Here is a 22,480-nt window from a genome sequence, read left to right as displayed (position 1 = left end):
TACGACAAAATTTTACTACTTTCATTTAGCTTGGATTGAAGCTACTCCATTGATTCAAGCACATCAATAAATATTTTGACTTGTAATTTTTCATTGCCACACGGAACCATTCAAGCCAAGAATTCAAATGAACAGTCTTTGCTTGTAAGCCTGTCTGAACCACTGTCTCCTAAAGTTGTCCACATCTGCAAGAGTTCCTCACCTCCACGGCCAGAAGAATAAACATGGTTTATCATTAAGTGCATCTATTTATTGTGTGGTGTTCCCCAGGTACATTGGCATTTGCGGTCACATGGAATACCCCTGCCGCTTCCAGAATGATTCTGCCACCACCCAGGAGATTATTCCTCATCGGGTCTTTGCCCCGATGTGCCTCAAGAGTGCCTGCCAAGAGACCCTTCTGCGGCTGATTCCGCCTTGCCTCTCAGCAGCACATTCTGTCCTGGGAACACACCCGTTCTCCCGGCTAGATGTACTCATTGTCCCTGCCAACTTTCCAAGTCTGGGGATGGCCAGGTATGTTGTTCCACTGTGGCACTTGGGGTACATGCTTTGGAAATTCTTTGACTATTTCTTGCTTTCCTTGAGCTCTGTCAGAGCTGTCATTTGAGTAGAATGAAAAGGCTATGGTTGCTCATGCTTGGACATTCACTGCTGCCTTGAAGAGACAGCTTTCACATATACTTCATGCATGAGCCTTTGGGTGTCATGGGCTCAATTCAGACTGCCTTTAAAATAAAAAGCTTACCTTGTTTCTGGGATTGAGAATAGAGTGGTATATGTTGGATCACAGCTGATCAGTGGCTTTTAGCTTGGGTGATGTGAGCATAATGCTAATGAGCCCAAGGTCATGGCATCAGGCTCTGGGCACAGTAACATGACTTGGTCCCAAGGCCACAGGCTGCTCACCTAATCCTGACCAGCTGTCTCATCCATTCTCACCACTAGTCACAAGGGCAACGACTTGAGAGTGAGAGACCGTGGATGCATCAGTGTAAATCTATCCCCACTGCTAGAAAACCAGCTCAAAGCAGATAGCTTTCTGTGGGGGGTGGGGGAGTCACTTGTCTTACTACTAATTTTTAATACACTAAATGCATTATTCTTACTGTGTCTTGATTTGTTTCCTACAGAAAATCAAAACCTGCAAGTTGAACCTCTCCCCTACATATTATTTACAGCTAAAATCCATTCATTAATGCCATTGTTCACTTAGTAATGGGTAGTTGTGTTCCACTGAGAAAAGATAGGGAACATACTCAAGATTTTACTTGGCTATATTTCTATTTGAAAATGTTAATCATTAACAGTGAATATGCTTGACTAAGGATGGGAAAAATAAGCTCATCAAAACATGTGACTTCAAGTTTTTCCCTATTAGTCAAGGAAATTCCTGCTGCCAATTAATTTCCATGCTTTTGAGCAGCTGTCATTTGTGGTGTTTTCCCTGAAAACTGCACAGATTCTTAGTAAAACCCATGAGTAGAAAAGAACTGACCAGAACATTTGCTTTTGATCTTTACTACATACATGTACTTTTAAAAAGCTGGCTGACTCGCCTTAATCCTTGAGGAGGTCTGAGAAAGTCATTTAGACTGATTTTTATCCTATATTTATAAAGATAATGGGAATGTAGAAACTAGGATAATTATATATATTTGGTTACGTGCATCATGTAATTGTCTTGAATGTCTATATATAGAATTTGTTTTAACAAGGGGGTTTCTTTGGTCCCTTTGAAGAGTCTGCTGGACTTAATTTAAGCAGAATTATTGGCGAAGAAAGGATTGTTCATTAAATGTTTCTCATTTGTACACAGTTTTGAGGGGCCATATTTATTTGGGAGTTTTTAAGCACTTTATGAGAGTTGCAGTTTTTTAGGGCATGATTGCTAACATTTCCGAGTTCTGGCCTGAGGGAACCAAAGGCAGAATATTTTTCATACACAAGACCTTATTTTCTATAGCTCCTTCCTGACATCGGTCTGCTAAAACCAGAATTTGTTGACCTGCAGGCCATTCTGTAAAGCTTCTCTTTTCAAGTTTGCATGCCCAAGCAGGTAGGCTGTGTGTTTGCTGCTTTTTGAGATATTTAAAGTGATTTAAACATGCTTAACTCTGTGTTTTTAAAGTAATAAGCCTAAGTACCCTAAGGCCAAATGGTACTGGGCACAAATGTCAAAAAATGTGATGGTGATAATAACTTAGCAGCAACAAGACTGCTTTTATGCTTAAAAACAGGAGAACTGCACATTTAAGAATTTGTGGTTGGTTGTCAAATATCATTTTTTTTCCTTTTTAGACTGTGGAAAGAAAGTCTGCCCAGGTCTAGATGTTTTCCTGGGCTTCGTTACTGTCCTCTGTATTCGAGCGGTGGAAAGGGGATTGTGGTGTCTTCCACTGCCAGTTGGGGTGGGCAAAGGGGAGGTCTCTGTTTTTCCAGGCTTTGACTTAAATTGATTCCACTTGTTTGGCTTACTCTATCGGGATCCCAACACCTTGAGCCACATGCAGCTGAGTGGGGTTTATGACTCAGCTGGCTGCTGGGGCCCTGCTGCTTTATTTATGGTTGAGGCTTTGCATGAGGTTCTGTAAAGCAAAGCTGGAACAAAAACGACAGTCTTGTAAGGCAACTCTGTACCCTAAACAGGAATAGAGAAACCCCAAGGCTAGAAGGAGCCATCCAAAGAGACCTCCACCCTGAAATTTGCCATTGGTCCTGTTAATTATAATACACTGAGAGATCAGAGGATTTCTTGGTAAATTAAATGGCTCTTTTCTGAGTCTATATTTTATAAACATGTATGCAAGATCATAAATTCTATACCTCTGGACTTCTTTGGTGATTAGGCCTTAATTATAATGAATACCATTTATACCATTTCAGTATTCTTTTTTGGCAAATGACATTAAACATTCCCACATGAATTAAAATAGAATTATTATTAACCATGTTAAAGAGATTCTTAAAATTTTGGATAGTATCCATAATGATTTCACTGTATTTTAAATATTACATATCATAGTTTGTGTGAGTAAGCTTAAAACTGTTCTTTCTGATTCTGTTTTTGAGCCTGATTCTGTAATTTTGATACAGCAGGAAAAATACATTTGTACAACTTGAATATATGATAATGACAAATCAATTTATAAGATGGTAAATACACAGTGTTTTAGGATTTGGAATGCTTTTCAAACATAGCAGTAACTAGAACATGTATCAGTACTGCACTTCGTGATTTTTGTCACCTTTTAATATAACAGGAGCCATGAATTATTGACCCCTCCTCCACTCCCAGTCCTCTTCTGAATTGCTACTCCAGGGGAGCGATGCTTTCATTCTGTTCTGAGTCTGAGGAAGATCACTAGTTTGCCTTTAAGACACTCTATTGATAGTTCCATTCCTATACTTTTCTCCTTTGGTACATGTGCGCTTTCTGTTTTTGTTTCATTGTATATTTGCCTTCGTAAAGACTGAATCTGTTGTATCAGGAGCTGTGGAGTGTCCATTTCTTGGTTTGAGTACTGTGATGTCCACACAAAGGTATGAGTGCATTTTAAATGCATCTCCCATGCATAGAACAGCTCTCTTCCTGTTGCTATAATTAATATTCTGCCATTTTCATTGTGTCCTTGTATGTTCTCAGTGTCTCAGCTAGGGATTGGCTAGCAAGCCTAATTTCCTAGTATTGAGAAATACATGAAAGGAGCTCATCATCACACTTACGTTCTTTGTTGTAATAGCAATAATGTTAATGGAATAATATCCTGGAACCAGATTTATGACAGTTGCTTAAAAATTAACACCTCAGTCTTACCTCTGTATGTGTTTATAATAAATGCTTTGCTTCACCATTTGTCTTTCAGCAGTTCACAATTACATGTCACGGGGCATAATTAGTTGGCAGAACTATCTTGCTGACATCCAAATATGTTCTTCTTCTTCTTTTTTTTTTTTTCCTGTATTTGAATTTTAAGAATATCCTGCATATTATTTCAGAGTGGTTTTCCATTTAGAGCACAGAATGAAAAAGCCATACATTCTATACCGCAGCTTCGCAGCTCGATTATTCACATATAGCATCGCCCCTAGTCTCACTGGGAAAATTGAGGGGAAAAATGGCAACGGTGTGGTTAATGACAGGTGACAAATTCTGCTTTGACCTTTTTCCTACCGATTCTATACCAGATTGCCTTGTTCATTTGTTTATTGTTTGTTTATTCATTTATTCATTCTTGCAATAAATTTCTATCAGGTATGTGCTGTGTGCCAGGTAATACTTAAGATGCTGAGCCTACAGGGGTGGACGAGACTGATGAGGCCTCTGTCCTTATGGAGTGGACATTTCAGTCAGGGGAGAAAAATCTTATATGTGAAAACAAATAATTAAGATATGTGCTGTAAAGAAAATAAAACCAAGTAAGTGACAGAGTAGGAGAATCGGGAGCATCGTTAGGGTAGGAGGGAAAGGCTTCTTTCAGGAGTAGCATTCAGGATGAGACTGAAGAATGGGAAGGAGCCAGCCCTGTGACCATCTGGTTGAAAAGCAACCCTGGCTGAGGAAGTTCCAGTCCGAAGGCCTCCAGGTGGGAACTGCTGTCATGGTGGGAGGAACAGAATGAAGGCCAGTATGGCTAGAGGGCAGTGAGCTCTTAGAATAGCTTTCTTCAGCCCCCTCCTACAACTCACTTTGGGCGTCAGGAAATCCCATGGTCCCTCAGGGTTTGGGTCATCTGAGCCCTTAAGGTTTGGGTCATCTTAGCCGCCAACACACCCATATGAGAAAGAGCGAGAGAGAGCCACTAAGAAATGGCAGAGGTGAGTTGGGCTAGTCATTCCAGACAGTCAGGGGTTGTGGGGAGAGTGCCACAAGAGAGGTCAAATCTTTTCTCATATTCGTGGGACCATCGGTGCCATACCATCTGGTAACCAGCTAGTTAGAACCCTACTGGCTTAGCAGCTGCTGTCCTTGGGCAGAATTCTCCATTGCCGGATCTATCAGAGCACTTGGTGCCCAGACTGGCAACTGTCCCTTTGTAGAGAGCAGAGAAGTCTCAGATCACCACATTTTCTTCTTCTGGTGGCTGCTGACTGATTCCTTGCAAGCTTTTTTGATACCATAGGTCAGACGGAGGGAAGCTATGTTTATAAGTTTGCTCATTCTAGTTTTTATGTTTTTTTTTATATATATATATATATATTTTTTTTTAGCCAGTCAAATTTAGCAGTAGTTTTTATGTTTTTTAAAGACTGAACAAAAATAGGATTGATAAGTAAAGAGCATAGAGAAATAATTATCAATTACTTAAGTATTTTCAACATGCTTCACAGTAAAGAAAAACTATAAAGCTCCCTATTACACCCGGCCTGTACTTAAAAGATTTGATTGTGCAATAAAAGACTTCTGAATGCTTACACTAGTTCCTGCCTATTGCACGCACAATTTTCTTAAGTACATCAATTTGCAAGGAAACGGTGTGCATGTACATGCCCAAGAATGAACGTAACCAGCTTTTCCCTCCACCTCCTCCTCCTGGGGTTAGACAGGGTGTTGTCCTGTTTATTCTTATCTCCCAGCCAATGCGTAATAGAATAAGCAAAACATAACATGCTGCTACAAAGGGCTTGTTGTTTTCATCCTTCTAATTGTGCTCCTTTATGCCGAGGAAGGAAGCAGTCATAAATTTCTGTCATTATCTTAAATAGTAAGGTTTCACAGCTTTGAGAAATTTTTTTTTTGCTTGTTCTTTGTTAGCTTCTGCTAACAAAAGCAAACCAAAGCAAACCAAAACCACCATACTTTTAAACAGTCCTTTTTTCAATTTTGGGAGATGTGACCCCCTGGTTTCAAGGCAGGATACAACCATAGTGATTCTTTCCCTTACGAATCAGATTTTGAGCCTTAAGTTGGTGTGCCTTTCGATTCACCACGGCTGCCAACTTCTCTACTTTCTCCGATGTGCTGCGTACTTTTTGATTTGTGTGTGGGTTTTGTTTCTTGTTATTGTTGTTTATTTCTCAGACTTTAAAAAATTCTCAGTTTTCTTTCTGCATGAATTGTTTTAAAAAATATTTTGAATGGGCATGTCTTTCCCTGTTTTCCTATAATATAACTCTTCTCTGCTTTTTCAAACAGGTGGGTGTGAAGGATAGAAAGCCACTCACACCGTCCTTTTTTTTCTTCTGTAAAATTATAATCCCTTGTTTACTGGCAGCCCTGCCGTTGCTGTAGAGCTGAACAAACAGAATGAGTCTGAGTAATGAGGTACACGCAAGGTGATTTATGCCCCTCCGATGCAACCCCTTTGTTGCTTTCTTTGGGTTCAATTTCTCCGTTTTGGTTTTTATTTCTCTTTTTCTTCCTGAGAAAATTATTTGACTTTGTTTCTGTCCTATGTTATGGGGAGGGACTTTTCCCTTCTAATGTGTTCTGGTTCTTTCATTTTTTTTATCCTGAAATAATAACTGGTATTCATAAAATGATCTTCTGGAACCCTCTGAGAGCCCTTGGCTGTGGTGATTTTGTTAGTCTTGATAATACCGGTTTGTTCTAAGTTGGGTAGGTAATGAGAATGTATGTGTAGGTTCCAGCTTTTACAGATAAGATATAGGAGGATATATAATGTCCCCAAGTCACTTAGAGCCAGGAAGTTAGAGAGACAAGTAAAATGGCCTCATCTTCGGATGGCTGTCAGAGTCCAGGGGTTCAGACTTAGGCAAGACTTACCTATCTATATATATTTGCTTCAGGGTCTCCTCGTGGAAATCATAGTGTCACTGTGATCAAAGATAACATTGAAAATCAGCATTCACTATGGGCTGGTTTGGAGGCAGCCATAGAATCTCAGTCCCAGGCAAATTCGTGGATCACATGAATATTTGGGGGGCCGGCCTCTCTTTCTTCTATTGGAGCACCAGGCAGAGTGAACTCATAGCTTTTGGTTAAGCTAGAATCTTCTTGCCATCAAACAGCTGTGTTCCTTTTCAGATGCATAAGTAGCATTTTATCATCATTATGCCATGATTCCTCACCCTCTGAAAGATTATACTTAAGTGTTTTGTTTTCTTTGAACTGTTCTCCACACACATAGACTGACAGTCCTACCTTCAGAGAACACTGCTGGGGCCATCCTTCAAGAGAAGTTGTCAGGCCTTTGAAAGGCCTTCCTGAAGCAATCATCCCTCTGCCTACATTTGTAATCGTCTCTCTATTGATGTCATCGTAGGCTCCTAATCTCTTCCAGTCCTGGAGCCTGAGATGGTCAGCACTGCCTTGCCATTTTTCCATTGCAAAAAAAAAGGCTTTCCCTGCACCCTTCACCACTTACTTCTCTTCAGAAGCTTCGTTACTGAATAGAACATACACTCCCTGGGTGAAAAAGAACACTGGAGTTGAATGTACACAATTGCCTAAATTGGGAGATTCCCAATCTTGCAGACTCTTTCTCCTCAGGCCACTATACAGAGTGAGCTTCTGGACTTTTTTTTATATGTGGGCAATGGGGCTAGGTAAGTGTTTCTTTTAAGGGTAGACTTATTTTGGGGAGAACACCAACTCCAGAAGTAGTTCTCAAGCAAGGTACAATGTATGAACAACTCTGCTTGGAGGGAACACATTACCTCTGTTGTATCGTGGCCAATATACGGCGGGAACTGGCGGACATCTGAACCACAGATGCCTGTTTGCATAAAGTAGTTGAGAAATTGCCTTGTCTCTTCACCTCACCCCTAAAATGTAATTGGAAGAATGTCCCAGCTACCTTTTCTTTAAGTGTTAACTTGATTGTATCAAAAGGCCACAAATGTGAGAAGATACTTCTTTAAGAGATGGATAACTTTTTTAAAAAAATTGAATACTATGTAGGAGTTGAGAGTGCAATGCAAAAACCCACCCTGATTTAATCCCAGAGTGGAGCTCAGAGTAGAATGTGTTATATTTCTTGGTTAACTAACCATGCTATTTATAGAGGTGACTCCTCAGAAAGTCTAGACATTGTTCCCGGAAGACAGAATGCCAAATCTGCAGTCATTGAACAAACCAAATCTGCCCTTCACCTTCCCAGTGAACTTGCTAAAAATAACCACCTCCTCACTTCTTACCAAAAAATAGAAATCTTGAAACTTCATTCTAAGAGAGTATGAATGGTAGTTTGGCTCCTCAGCCAAGACTTGGGATAGGCCAGGAGGTGGAGGTGCTCTTGTGAGCTGATCGGTAACCTACCATTCGGCCTTTGTTCCTTGGAGCCCACCTTGCTGAGTTGTTGGAAGCTGTGGTTGGCAGATCCATTTTTGAGTTGGTCTCCTCTAAGAGGACACCCTGAGAACCTAAGGATGGTACTTTTCTTTGGGAATAAATCAGCTGCAGTGTCTGGCTTTTTTCATACATGTGAAATTTCTGAACATCCTATTGAAAGCTGACAGTTGGAAAGGGATGGATGGGCAAAGTCAAGAATTCATTCGATAAACACATCAATGGACAGGTTTGATGAATGCTGATGATGTTGTGGCCACAAGGAAATACAAGATCTTTAGCCTAAATCAGGATTTTCTAAAAGCGGGTTTCAAGGAAGACTGGTTTTGTGGAATGTTAATAATGTGGGAAAAGGAACTTCTGTGGGTTAATTAGTTTAGGAAGTGAATGGATTAAACAAAGTTAAAAGGGATTCTTTACTTGAGGGCTTCTAAGAAAGCCTTTAATATCCTTATTATCCTGATTTAATATCCTGGTGTATCTGTGCCTCTTGAAGACAGAGTCAGGATATGCAGCAGTTCCCCAACTGTTGTGCCAAGGGATCCCCCTCTGCAGCGAGCATTTCATGAGACCATTGCGGGTTCAAAAAACTACCTCCTCAAAACACACTTTGAAAAATGGTTCTATTCAGAAATATCTGGGAGCCCGAGCTAGCTATGGAATTCATCTTTCATTCTGTTAGCAGCGGGCGAGGGCCTTGCTCTGTGGCAGTAAGGAAGCACAGGCCCTACCCTCTCGGGAGACTCGCTGTTTAGTGCCAGAGGCCCCACACTTTTCTGATTACACACCTCTTTCTGAGCAATCACCTCCTTCATGGAGCTGTATTTATTTGTTTATAAGTTGTATATACTTAGTATGGTGTTATAGTGGATACACTATAAAACACACACACAAAATAGAAAATTTTAAAAAATGAGAAAAAAATAATTATAAAAGTAAATTCTATCATTTTCTCCCTTCACCCCAATGAATCTTCTTGTGCCCTGGGATCCCTGCAACTGCCCGGGCCCTACCACAGACACTCTGATTCAGTGGATTTGGGGTGGGGTCTTGGCATCAGGAATGCTAACAGGCTGATTATGCTGCAGGTGTTAGATAGCAGTGTGTGCTGGGTGGGGAATATGTGGGATGTCTCTGGACAGGTGTCACCTGCGAAGCTTACACTGACTCCATACCCTGGCGTCTTCTCTCAAGTGAGAAAGTCAGACTGAGGAAAGAGTCTGGGGCATGCTAGTGAGTGGGTGCTCCCTGCTTGTCTGTTGCTTGGAAAGAAGCTGTGCTCCCTATGAGCTGCACCCAATCACAGGCGGGGACTTCAGGCAAGTCCCTGGGCCTCCCTGGCCTAATTTTCTTCTCTGGAAAAGTAAGGGGTTGATTTAGAATAGCCTGCAGAGCGTCTTAGAACCCTAACATTCTTTGATTTAATTACATTTTTTATTTGAACAGGGGTGGGAGTAATTCAATTTTGTGCAGTAATTTAACATACATATATATTTTCTTTTTGATGTAAGAGCTAGTTAGATCATGAGCCTTGGAATTTCTTGGACTCCGTGGGCACCTAGGCAGCAATAGGCATTTAAATTTTAGGCCCCCAAGCAGAAGTTTCAGACGGGTCTCTCTTGCCCCTAGTTAATTGCAAAATAAACAGATGTCAAGGGCAGGGGCCCCTTCCTTTCATAATAACTGCCTCTGCTCTGTGCACTATCAGTGCAAAATAGCATTTTCAAATACTGCATCAGGAGTGGGTTCCACTGATGAAGGTCTTCTTCCTTCAACCCAGTAATTTACTGCTCAGACCTCCTCCTTTGGCCCCGTCAGAGTTAGTGGCTAACTTGCCCCCCTCCCTGAGTCTCTTATTTTTAGCTTCCAGATACCTCCATTTGCAAGCTAATAAGTTGCACGTACATATGTTTGAACAGTTGTCAGGCTTGTCTGCTGCTCAAACTGTGCTTTGGTTTAAAACAAACAGCAACAGAGAACCCGGTGAGGGGGGATGGATGAAGACATTTCAGTTGTGCCTGCAGGTGGTGTTGTTTTGACCTTGACAGTCAGTTTTAAACGACCTGTCAAGCACCTTTGTGTGCTTCTGGGCATATCCACCTGGAAGATATTATATCCCCTAAGCTTTATGTGCCCCAGCAGGCAGGCACCAGGTCCCTGGATTTTGTTTTCATTGATGGAGGGTTAATGCATGCATGGCAGAACTTTACGGAGGGGGCCCAGCTACAACTCTGTTTTCCTTTAATTCTGGTTTCTCTTCTCCCTTGGCCTTCTCCTCCCTTCCCCGAGACCCTTTCCCCATGGACTCCCTCCATACTCCCTCCATTGGCCCTCCCTGCTTGACACCCGCTCTTTGGCTTTAAACCATTTCTTCTTGGCTTTGATATCTCTTTGCAGAGCTGCAAGCAATCAGGAGATTATGGACCCCAGAGCTCAACAGGACACGCTGCCTGGTAGAGGGTTCAGGCCCCAGTCCCCAGGCCACTGCATGGAATCAGACCCAGAAAGCCTTCCCTGGCCCTTGTGCCTGTTCTGGTAACGACCCCTAGTGTAGCTCCCCTGAAGTGGCATGTCCTCGGCTTAGGTGTTGTCTGGAGAGACCTCTTTGGGAATGATTCTGACCCTCCCTATGTGGTCCAGGGTTGACTCTGTTGCATATGTCTGAATTTTATCTTCTTAAACTTGGAGTCTCTCTCATGCCCTCGGTGGCCATACATGCCTGTGTCAGGATGTTGGGGTGAGGAGAATGAATGGACAAATGAAAGGAACCCGTTGGATTCAGGCTCATGCCTACCAACACTTGGCTAGTTTCCAGTTATTTGAGGATACAGATGAAGGCTCTCTATCCAAGGAACACCTCTTCCTTGGCTTCCATGGCTGAGGCCCCAGTCTGTTGAAGGAGATCTGTACTGTATTTCTAAAGGTAGAGATGAGGGTGCTTGTTCTTAAGACCAACTGTATATCTTCTCATTCTATAATACTTCCTCCAAAGTTGGAAAGAAAAAGGCCCAGATCTAGATATTTACCTCACAAATGGGTATCACCACCAGCAGTGTGCTCCACCATTCAGCCAGCTTGTAGGGGCGTGTGTAGGAGAGGGTCCCTGCCTGGTCCCTCACATACCTTGCTGAGATCTGACTTAGGATCTGAGAGGAGGACTCGTGTTTATCAACCTGTCCTCTCCAGACTCTCCGGATCTTCCCAGGCCATGGCAGTGCATCACACTGGCTCCTGCAAGGGACACAAACCACTTATTCTTTATGCCCCTCGGCCCCAAGGGCACCTCAGTATGGGAATCTTATTACTTAACTTTGGCACGGGTCCTGCCCTGGGATTTCCCAGTTGGAATGCAGAGTAGAGGAGGCTGACAGGTATGTTGCGTGAGAGGGACTGGCCCATGTTTCCTACCACAGGAAGGAGCCTGATCTCAGAGAATGTAGGAGAAGCAGAATAAGGGAGAGAAATGGCATTCACTTGTGTGCCCTTCCCGTGGGTCTTCAGATAAGGGCTCTATTTGTTCCAATCTGTTTGGATTGAGTTTCTGTTGTTTACACCCACAGCTCAGACTCATTTACAAGGGGCAATTCCTTTTTGGTTTTACAAACAAAAGCCTCAGTTAGACCTTGGGATTGGGAAAGGGAGTCTGTGGCTTTGAGTGAACCTGACAATGTCTGGATCCTTCCCCTTCTGGCCTTCAGATTCTTCAATGATGATACTCCCTGACTTTAAACTAACTCTCTACAGCTTTCGTAGTGTCTTCAAATAGATACCTTTGCATTTGACCCTCACAAACAAGCTCCAGGCCCTTCCGTGGCCCTGTTGTCACAGGCTCCCCGCAGCTTCCTTCAAGACTGGCCCTGTCCTGCCTCTTAGCAGCTTGTGCTGAGACTGGAATCCCTGCTACTCAGAGAGGCCTCTCTGCCCTGCCCCTCTGATAATTTTCCACCCACCAGGCAGGGCAGGCTCTGCTTTCTGCTCCACTGAGGAGTTTATCATGCAGAGTGATGAGTCCCAGCAGGTGCTGACAGCTGGATCAGGGCCTGGGCTTCTGCGCCTCTTGGCCTCTGAGGCACAGGGCAAGTGGATCCTAATGACGGTTGTTTGCTTGAGCTGAGCAATGGAAGTGTGTAGACCTGCTCAGGGGTTGTGAGCTAAGCAAGGGCAAGCCCCAGGCAACCGAGTGCTCGTCAAATCCTGTGTCCCGTGGGAGGCAGTGTGAGATGACGGAAGGAGAGCATTGACCTTGGACTCAGAAAGACCGATGCCAGCCCCAGCTCTGCTGTTGACTGCTGTGAAAGCCTGCCCAGTTCCTTGCTGGTAAACTGCCACAGGCTACAGGCCTCTAGTGCAGATGAGATAGGACCATGTATAGACACCTGGTACGTGTTAGACCCTCAGCAAATACTGACTCCTTGCTTCAGTAGTCTTAGAGAAATTTGGTAGTTTTGTGGGTCAAAAAGCACATAAGATTTGTGGCTTATTAGTGTGAATCACAAACTTTGCGGTCTCTATCAACCCGGAGTGCCCATGATTTTCTGAAATAATAGCTCCAGGGAGAAAATAGGAATAGGTGTGATGAGTTACCATGGTAGTATGACAACATGAAAGGTTTGTTACAGAATTGTTGAGTCCAGATTACATAAATTGTACAAACAGAATTATTTCTCAATTCACTGAAGGGGCATTTAGAGTAGCACTTACATTTTTGTTAGGTCTTCCTTCAAGACTGTAGCTTGAACTCTTTTTTTTTTTTTTTTGGGACAGAGTCTCACTCTGTTGCCCAGGCTAGAGTGCCGTGGCTTCAGCCTAGCTCACAGCAACCTCAAACTCCTGGGCTCAAGCGATCCTTCTGCCTCAGCCTCCCGAGTAGCTGGGACTACAGGCATGCGCCACCATGCCCGGCTAATTTTTTCTATATATTTTTAGTTGTCCGATAAATTTCTTTGTATTTTTAGTAGAGACGGGGTCTCACTCTTGCTCAGGCTGGTTTTGAACTCCTGAGCTCAAACAATCCGCCCGCCTCAGCCTCCCACAGTGCTAGGATTACAGGCGTGTGTAGCTTGAACTTTAATAATTTAAATAAACATATTAACTCTTCTTCCCCAAGAAAGAAAGGTAAAGAAGGCAGTAGAATAAAACCTGACATTTTTTGGTTCAGGTCAAAATGCATTTCTTAGTTCCTTTTCCACATCTAATAACAAATAAAAAGAAATCTTGCGCCTGATCTTCTGGGGACTTGGGATCCCACCTGGATTCAATGAGGCTATCTGAGCCCTGTCTGTTTGCCTGGTTTCCAGCCCTGCTGGGGTTCTGGTCCCACCAGTTAGACAAAGCTCTGTGTCCTTGACCTCTTTTCCCGTCACTTTTGGATCAGAGATTGAGCCCCGTCAGCTCCTGAAGCAGCTCTGATCTGTTTTCAGTATTATCAGAGCAATTATCTGACCTGTGTTTGAAAGGACCACGTGATGGAAACTTCTGAAAGAACCCTGTGTCACCATACCTGCCTCCTCTGACTGGAGCCAGGGAGGCTCAGAGTCAGAAGGCCAGGACCAAGCGTGTGACCAGCCACTGTGAGGAGTCAGGGCAGCCTCCTGTGCGCTCTTCTTCCTTTGAATGCCAGCCCCCCCCCCCCCCCCCCCCCCCCGTCTGCATCAGCCAGCTCCCCAGCAGCATACGCAGCATTTTGTAAATAGTATTTGTCTGTCTTCGCTGAGATAATCCTGTAGGCCACAATGGGATATCTCAAGACACTTCTGCAAAAGGAATTTAATTTTACAAAAGGATCAACTTTAAAAGGCCTTTGAATAGTACATTTCTTTAGTGCAATTTTTTTCCTGTTTTTAGTCCCACCTCTGTTATCATCTAGCTCGTTCCTCCCATTCCTTAGGTGGGAGCTCTTTGTATAACCTTCTGTGTTTCTTCGTGAAGGTGCAAGCCTGTAGGACTCTATAGATTATTATCCTTCCTCCCTTTTCTTAAACAAAGGGAGATAGAACACACACCCTGTTTTACACTGTGCTTTTGTCCCTTAACATTATATCCTATATGTAGTATTAGGCCTTAAAGAGTTTCTTGTTCTTTTTTATTTAGCTGCATAGTATTCTATTCTGTAGATGTTCTCAGTTTTACTTTTCCAAAATATGGAGTTTTTCCAAAATATTTGAGTTTTTTCCAATATTTTACTATCGTAAACAATGCTACATTGAGCACCTCGTGCATTTTAAGGAGTCAGTAAATCACAAAGATTTCATTAACATATCCATCATATTTTGGGAAGTAAGGATGTGCTTATGTCTTATTTACCCTTCGCTATAGGTGGAATGACATGAAATTTCTGTTTGGGGAAATTTCAAAAGCAGTCAAATATCAGCACTTTTGTGTGGTTCACTAATACTTGGAGAAACCTACATGCAATAAAGCGGGGATGGAAATAAAAATATAAGTCTCTCACTCTAAACCTAACATGTCATTATATAGATCTTGCTCATTTAGGTCCAGGACCTTACTTAGGAAACTGAGTGGAAGCCATGATGACCCCTTTTCAGCAGTTTTATAATGATATAGTTCTTCAGATTTCATTAATTTTAACAACTTTAAAGTTCTGTTCATCTTATTCTCACTAACTCTGGAAGTTTAAAGAGAACCTCTTTTAAAAAAATAAGTACACATATTTGATGTTTTTAAATAGTATCAAGGCTGGATGCAGTGACTCACGCCTGTAATCCTAGTACTTTGGAAGGCTGAGGCAGGAGGATTGCTTCAGACCAGGAGTTCAAGACCAGCCTGAGCAAACATAGTGAGACCTTGTTTTTACAAAAAATTTAAAAAATTAGCCAGAGAGTAAAAATTTAAAACATTTTTAAAAATTTAAAGTAAAATAAAATTAAAAAAAAATTAGCCAGGTGTGGTGGTGTGCACCTCTACTCCCAGATGATACTCAGAGGACTGAGGCAGAAGAATCATTTGAGCCCAAGAGTTTGAGGTTGCAGTGAACTATGATGACACCACTAGGCAACAGAGCAAGACCCTATGTCTAAATAAATAAATAGCATTGCTTAATGCTATTTATTTATCTGGTTAAGAGAACTAGATATTTTTCATGAATTTTGGGCTGTTGGTTTTATTTATTTAATAGATGATACCCTCGTGTTGAGTTATTGGCACTAGCTGGTGTGGGGACCTGCAGCTGGGCTTTTAGGATAGAGTGTTCAGCCCACAATCTCAGAGGTGAGCACGCAAGAAGGTACCCAGAGCCCTGGCCAAAAGACCAGCCTCCAGTTTAATAAAATAAAGGGGAAATATTTTTTAACCATATAGAGAAAAAAAATGCTACCTCTTTTTTTCAATGGGAGGATGTTGAGAATACAAAGACTTTTTTGATGGTTTTAATCTTCAGACTTGGGCAGAGGCCAAGTATGATCTGAATACAGAAGAAGTGGAATGACATGCCAGAAAGGGAAGTGGAAAGTAGTGGGTTATGGAAACAACCAAATGTGTCTGAATTTCCACGCTCCTCAAGGAAGAATGGGTTGAGCTGGGGCAGAGTTGCTTAAACAGTTTTTAAAGACTTAGATGAATGTCCATATGCCATCCACCCCTCCATGTATGTCTACGGCATACCACCCAAACTCAATTTTAAATAGTGGGCAGAGCCTAGGCTGCTACCCCATTATGGTGTCACATTGGCCAGACGGATCTAATTTTTTTCGGTGACATCAATGGGAGGCAAGCAATAGATGTGATTTATCTCAGCCTTAATAAGGGATGACAATGAAGAACAAATTCAGAAACTGTTCTTTACCAGCATGGCAAATTATTTTTTTGTATCTCTAAAGGACAACCATTTTAGTGGCTACAAAATTAACATAAGCTGTAGGTTAATGCAAACACACACACACACACACACACACACACACACACACACACACACACACACACACACACACACACACACACGTATTCAGCATACTGACCTCCCTGGTGGTTATTTGCTGTAGAAACACACACAGAATACAGTGATCCCTGTGCTGGTTTGGCAGGGCACTCAACACAAACAGAACCATCACAGAAGGGCAGAGAGGCCCAGAGGGCACAGTGAGGGGAGCTGCTGCTCATTTGTGTCACACAGCACACCCCCCTGATTGCCTCTTTGCAGGACCCTTTGACCCCTTTAAGCTGCAGTCCCCAACCCCCGGGGTATCTGTTGGTTGGTGGCCTGTTTCGGACCAGGCCACAGAGCTCTGCACCCCTCATGGAAAAATTATCTTCCATGAAACTTAGGAACTTGGTGTGGGGGGCACACAGGAGCGGGAAGCCGTAGGCGAGCGAGTGAGCGAAGCTTCATCTGTATTTTTATTTTTTACAGCTGTTCCCACCCCATTGCTCACATCACCGCCTGAGCTCCCCCGCTTTTCCATTTTCCTATTCTTTGGTTTTCTCAGTTGCTTTCTGCTGGATCATTTTCTAGTTCTCTTCATCACTCAAAAGTTGAAAAGTCTGAAAACAGGCCCAGCAGGCTGGAAAAGTGTCTCCGTAGCTGATGATAGGACTCATTTATTGAGCTCTTAACTCTGTGCCTCGCATTGTGCTGAGTGCATTTCACGTATTGACCCATTTAAAGCGTTGGAACCCCAGGTCTCTGACGGTGGAGGCTGCATTCTGAACCACTTCCCCCTAGTGCTGTGATTTCATTCACCTATCCCCGAATCTTAAATGTAATAATAACAACCGTACTGGGCAGCTGACTCGCTTTCCATTTAAAGATCATTACAGCTCTATACCCTTTTACTACTTTATTAACACATGGTTAGTCATTCCTTACTTCAGACTGGTCTCCATGTGTTCCTGGAAATTCATTTTATTGAATCACTTTTCCAAGTTCTTTGAGTCTCATTGAATTCTAATTCAGCCCTTCAAGAGGCTGTTCACCCCTCCTAGCTTGATTGTCTGGAGGATCTAATGAGGTCTCCTAGCTGGTGAGCCTCCCGGGCAGTTTCAGGTGTTCAGTGCCCTCCGTGATGCCATCCTTCACACTTACCTGGGCTCCTCTGGGTTTCCCCACTAGATGGAATGGAAGGAGGTGTAGAGTAAGCAATTGTTGGCTGTCTTGGGTCTAGGGACAGTGAATTTTTAGGTAGTTATCTGTTTTTTCAAATTTGGAGGACTCATCAAAAGTTTACAATAACTTCAGAACTAGGGAAATCTGACTTGGATTTTAAGTCCTGGATTCTTGTGTGCTCAGTTGCTATCACTGAGAATCCGGGGCACTGCTGAGCTGTTAGTTTGTGGAAGCCATGCCTTCAGAATGAAAACAACACCATCTGTGAAAGATACATGATGTTGAATTGTATCACAACCAGCTTACTACCCAGTCCCTGGCGTGAAGGTGACCCTCTATTACTATTTCTTGAATGGGGGAAAGAATGGATATAGAAATAGGAACAGCAATAGTGATGAACATTATTTTACTTTTTGCCAAAGACCTCTAGTGTGATTTTCCCAGTGTGTGGACACCAGTTTAACCAGAGGAGGGTACGGCAGTTATCTTCAAAATGAAAATGAAAATCAAAAATATTCTCTCACAACATATTTTTTAGGAATAACAAAAAAATCAATGTTCCAGAATCTCTTCAAGCCCTCAAAAGAGGGTTTCAGGAGTCTTTGGTCTTTAGCTTTCATTTCCTTCTCTCTTTTTCTAGTTTCTTGCTTCCTTTGTGGCATTATGGCTCCTTCCTCTTGGATACCCAAAGGTGTCAAAATCAGCCGAAGATGAGCTCCTGAGAATCATTTGAGATTATTGCTGTCATTATAAGTATAGCTTGATGTATTCTTATATTTATGAACTCAGAGGTATTTAGAAACACTGTTGAGAATATTCCATAATTTTCAAGTGGAATCAGAAAAGAGAAAATTTCTGTTCTTCCAACCACTTGTCAAATTCAGCTCAAAACAGGATCTTGAGTACAGAATATTTTTTCTGGTTTCTGTGTAGCTCAGTTAATCTGTAAACCATGGGAGTGTGTTATTGAGAGCATTTGCAGAAGGGTGGAACGGGGAGCTCGTGGCCCAAGCAAGAAATGTTTCATTATTTACAGAGCAAGGGAATGAAACGCCTGAGACTTGAATTTTGGGTTCCCTTGAGGAAATTATAGGTGCATTATTTAACCTTGATGGAGGAAAAGAATTAAATAGAGAAAGCAACTATTCTTTTATACTTCTTTTTCCTCATTCAGTTTTGCTCTCTAGTTTTTTATAATTCCACTCTCAAGTCTTGAAACTACAACTGCTTCCCATTTGGTGAGCTTTTTTTTCCCTCCCCATTTGGCAACAGCATTTTCCTGTGTTTTTAATGGCACCAAAATTAACATGGCTGTTTTTATTTAACAGAAACAACTTCAAGTTTTATATTACACGCCCAGCCAAAGAATCTTTGATTTTTGCCCTGGCATTTCCCAAGATGTTAGCATGGCTTTGAAAAATGGGGCTGTTTAACTGCTGTTGCAAAGATGGCTGGGGGAGCAGGGCAGATTGGGGAGGGAGCAGTGAGAGGATGGGGGACATGAGGGAAATCGGCTTCCCCCAAGTTACTATTTTTAAAGTTTGCTTGCCTACTGAATTGCTCAATTTACAAATCCTACTGGATATCATTTTGACCTTCCCCATTTTTCTTTCCTGTTGAAAGCGTGATGGATGCGTTGGTGGAAGACCAGCCATGTGTCCCGTTGTTTTGCATGTGCGTCCTCCCTTATGAGCGCCAGGCCCTTCCCTCCCCTTGAGACTGGACCCACATCGTCAAAGGAATCCTGAAGGAGATATAGCCAAGCCCAGAATTTCTTAGGAGGCGGGATCTCAAATCCCAATTAGAAACATTCCAGGAAACACATACTTTTATTTGTTAAACAAACAGTCTTATGTGAGCCTTGGCAGAGACACTCACTAAGTGAAGTAAGCATTGCCGTTCAGGGGAGCGCCCTCCTTATGCAGCTGCAACTTTGAAGCCCAGTTTTAAGGTTTTAAGTTGGAACATGCAGTGTTCTTTTTTTCCTTGGCTTGGATGCTAGAGAATGTTGTTTCCTCATTTAGTAATTGGAGAATTAATGGGGTTCTTTGTGATGCTACCGTAGAAGAGAGACTGTTTTATTTGATTCAGGGACTGTAATTAAAGTGGCGCCCATTGGCGTGGTTAGAGTTAAGGTTGCTTCAGCTTTTCCAATATAAACTAATATTTCAAGGGTTTATAACTAGCTATAAAAATTTGCTTCTAGCTACAGACCTGGCATATTCAGTGTCAGCCTAGGAATAACCTTTACTTTTTAAAAAGTATTTTTAAAAGAATAATTAAAAATTCAGTTTAGCTGTTTACAACTGTTGTTACAAGGATGCAAGGAAATAAAAATAGCTTTTTCTTTTTTTAGCAAAAACTTGTGACCCGTATTTTTTAATGTGGACAGGGTTATTAGATATTTTTTTATGTCTTCAAAGGAAAATACAGCAAAATCCCTGTGAAAGCTATTTTAAAAGAATATTGTTTCAGTTTTCCTCATGGCAGCAGGCAAGGGCACCATCAAATGTCCCCCCCTTGTTCTCCCAAGACATGAGCCTCTTGTAGGACACTGGCAGAGCTTTTTTGTCAGTGGGGTTCAAGTTCATTGTAACACAACTCCTGGCCAAGGAGTGCACAGCAGCCTCTTAGCAGATGGAAATATGGCTAGCCCCAGTCATGAGACCATGGCCCCTCTCCTGTCCCACCCAGCCCTAACACTCTGGGCCCTACGTGTTGGGACACAGCGAGTAGCCCAGGCACAAAGCTGTGTTAGAGACCCACTTGGGGCCCTGGGGAGCCTGCTCCAGCCCTTGCTTTTCCTCCCTTCTGGTCCCCATGGGTAGGGAAGGGAAGGAGAGAGCTTGCCTTTCTAGGAGTCTCTCTTCAGTTCACTGACATTTGTCACAGCAAGTAGCTTTAGGTGGAGCTGTTTTTGTACATGCTGAGAGATGAGTGTGACACAGTTTACGCAGGTGATTCAAAAGTTCTCCAAATAGAATCCTCTTTAAGTCTTTGTGGTGGGCAGATTTACCTTTAGCTATTCTTTCTCTAGTAGCTTAGGGTGTTGGATGATGTGATGGCATGTGATGATGATGATGGTGGTGATGGTTGTGATGGGGGAAAGAGCAGAGGTATAGGTCATTATGATGGTGCTGGTGATGTTACTAGTGGAGGTGGTGATGGCCACAGTGGTAGTAGTGGCAGTACCAACAATGGAAGTAGGGAGGTGAAAGTGATGATGGTGGTGATGGCAACAGTGGGGGCTACAGACTTATGCCTGCTGGAGCTGTTTATGGAAGCTTTTGTTCATGTTTACAGAAAACAGTGGCTTGGGGAATCTGCTGTCATCCCTTCCCTATACGTAATATGCCCAGTGAAGCTTAAAACTGGCTTTTGGTAGATCTTGCCTGCCGATGCATGATGAATTTGGTTTGTGGACGAGATAGGTACGTGCCCTTTTTTCAGAGGCAGATCTCCATTTTAGAGCTAGAGAACAACCTTTCTTTTCTATTGCTTCCCATTTAGGAGCAAGGAGCACAGTGACCTGAAGCTGTGGTACCCCCAAACCTTTAGTAGAGAGGTGGTGAGACATATCTAGTGTTTCTACCAAAATTTAAGTACTACCTTGTCCTAGGAACCATGTCCTGTGCTTTGCATCATGATATCAGTAAATCCTTTTAACAACTCTGTAAAGTAGGTTTTTATTATCTTGGTTTTACAAATTAGGACAGTGAGGCTTGGCTCAGAGGTAGCAAAGCTAGGATTTGAAAACCTTGGTCTGTGAAACCTCAAACCCTTTACTTTTTTCCTCCACTGTAGCCAACAGATAGCTATTTCAACCCTCCTAGAACATTCTAGAATGTTTCTTATCTTAGGTGACGGTATGGGAAGAAATTCATAAGAGAATATCACATATTTGGATTTTTTCTATAACTTAATGTGAGGACAGAGAATGTCTTTTCTCCATACATATTTCCTTACACTGGTAGTGTACTCAGATGACCCTTTAAAAATTTATATGGGAAACGTTTGGAGGCTCTTCCTGCATGTTTTCAAGGCTAGAACTGTGGAGTGATCTTTTCCTGACCTGGCTGGTCTTTGGCCAAATAGGACATTGAGCAAGCCAGAAACCAGGCCCCAACAGAAAAAAGCAAATAGAGATAAATATTTATCCTCATCCCAGTGGGATCCCTAGGTTTTCAAGATCAAAGGCCTACTTTGTGTGTGCCTGTTCGTAAGCCTTGGCTAAGTATACAGAAGTGGGCAACCCGTAGTAAAGACTGCGGTACCCAGGCTCTTTAACCCTCAAACAAATTCCCTAGTGATGTTAATAAAAAAAAGACTCCCATTTTTTAAAAATAAAAATATAAGTTGTATTTCATAGACACAGAATAAGAAAGAGGGAGAGAAAGAGATGGGAATAAAGAGAAAAAAGATGAGAAGAAATGGGAAAGAAAGGACCAGAGACAGAAAACAAGAAAAGGAAAGAGGAAGAGCAATGGCTATGGGGTCAGAGCCAGAGAATACTTTTATAGGAAGCGTGGGGAAGGATGCTACGATAGATGTCTGTTCCTCCCATTCTGTGGGTTGACATTTCACTTTTTTGGTAGTGTCCTCTGAAGCACACAAGTCTTTATTTTTTATGAAGTCCAATTTATCTATTTTTTTCTTTAATTGCTATGCTTTGGGTGTCATATGTAAGAATCTGTTGCCTAATCCAATGTCATGAAGCTTTTTATCTATGTTTCTTATAAGACTTTTATAGTTTCAGCTCTTACTTTTAGGTCTTTGATCCAATTTGAGTTGATTTTTGTGTATGGTGTGAGGTAGGAGTCTTTTGCATATGGATATCTACTTATCTCAGATTTTTATTTCCTAATTTATCGAACACATATGATGTACATATTGTATACCAGGCATTGTGCTGGATGCCAGGGATAGAACAGTCACCAAGGCAGTTATCAGTGTTAGAGTGCTAGGATTACAGGCGTGAGCCACCGCGCCCGGCCGGAATTAGACTCTTTTTTTTTTTTTTTTTTTTTGAGACAGAGTCTCGCTTTTGTTGCCCAGGCTAGAGTGAGTGCCGTGGCATCAGCCTAGCTCACAGCAACCTCAAACTCCTGGGCTCAAGCAATCCTTCTGCCTCAGCCTCCCGAGTAGCTGGGACTACAGGCATGCGCCACCAT

The 22,480-nt window shown here is 42.4% G+C and overlaps 1 protein-coding gene across 1 annotated transcript in view; it reads left to right on the top strand.

Annotated features, from left to right (window-relative positions):
- The window catches only part of LOC105806846 (chromosome unknown open reading frame, human C9orf3), a 311,159-nt gene that overhangs the window by 39,313 nt on the left and 249,366 nt on the right, over nt 1-22,480 (top strand). The window contains exon 4 of the mRNA XM_012640063.1: nt 271-516. Coding sequence (XP_012495517.1) covers nt 271-516 — 246 coding nt within the window. The remainder of the gene's footprint in view (nt 1-270; nt 517-22,480) is intronic.

Source organism: Propithecus coquereli, unplaced genomic scaffold, assembly GCF_000956105.1.
Source record: "Propithecus coquereli isolate 6110/MARCELLA unplaced genomic scaffold, Pcoq_1.0 Scaffold147, whole genome shotgun sequence".
Lineage (NCBI taxonomy): Eukaryota > Metazoa > Chordata > Mammalia > Primates > Indriidae > Propithecus > Propithecus coquereli.
This window is presented reverse-complemented; position numbering and strand designations above follow the sequence as displayed.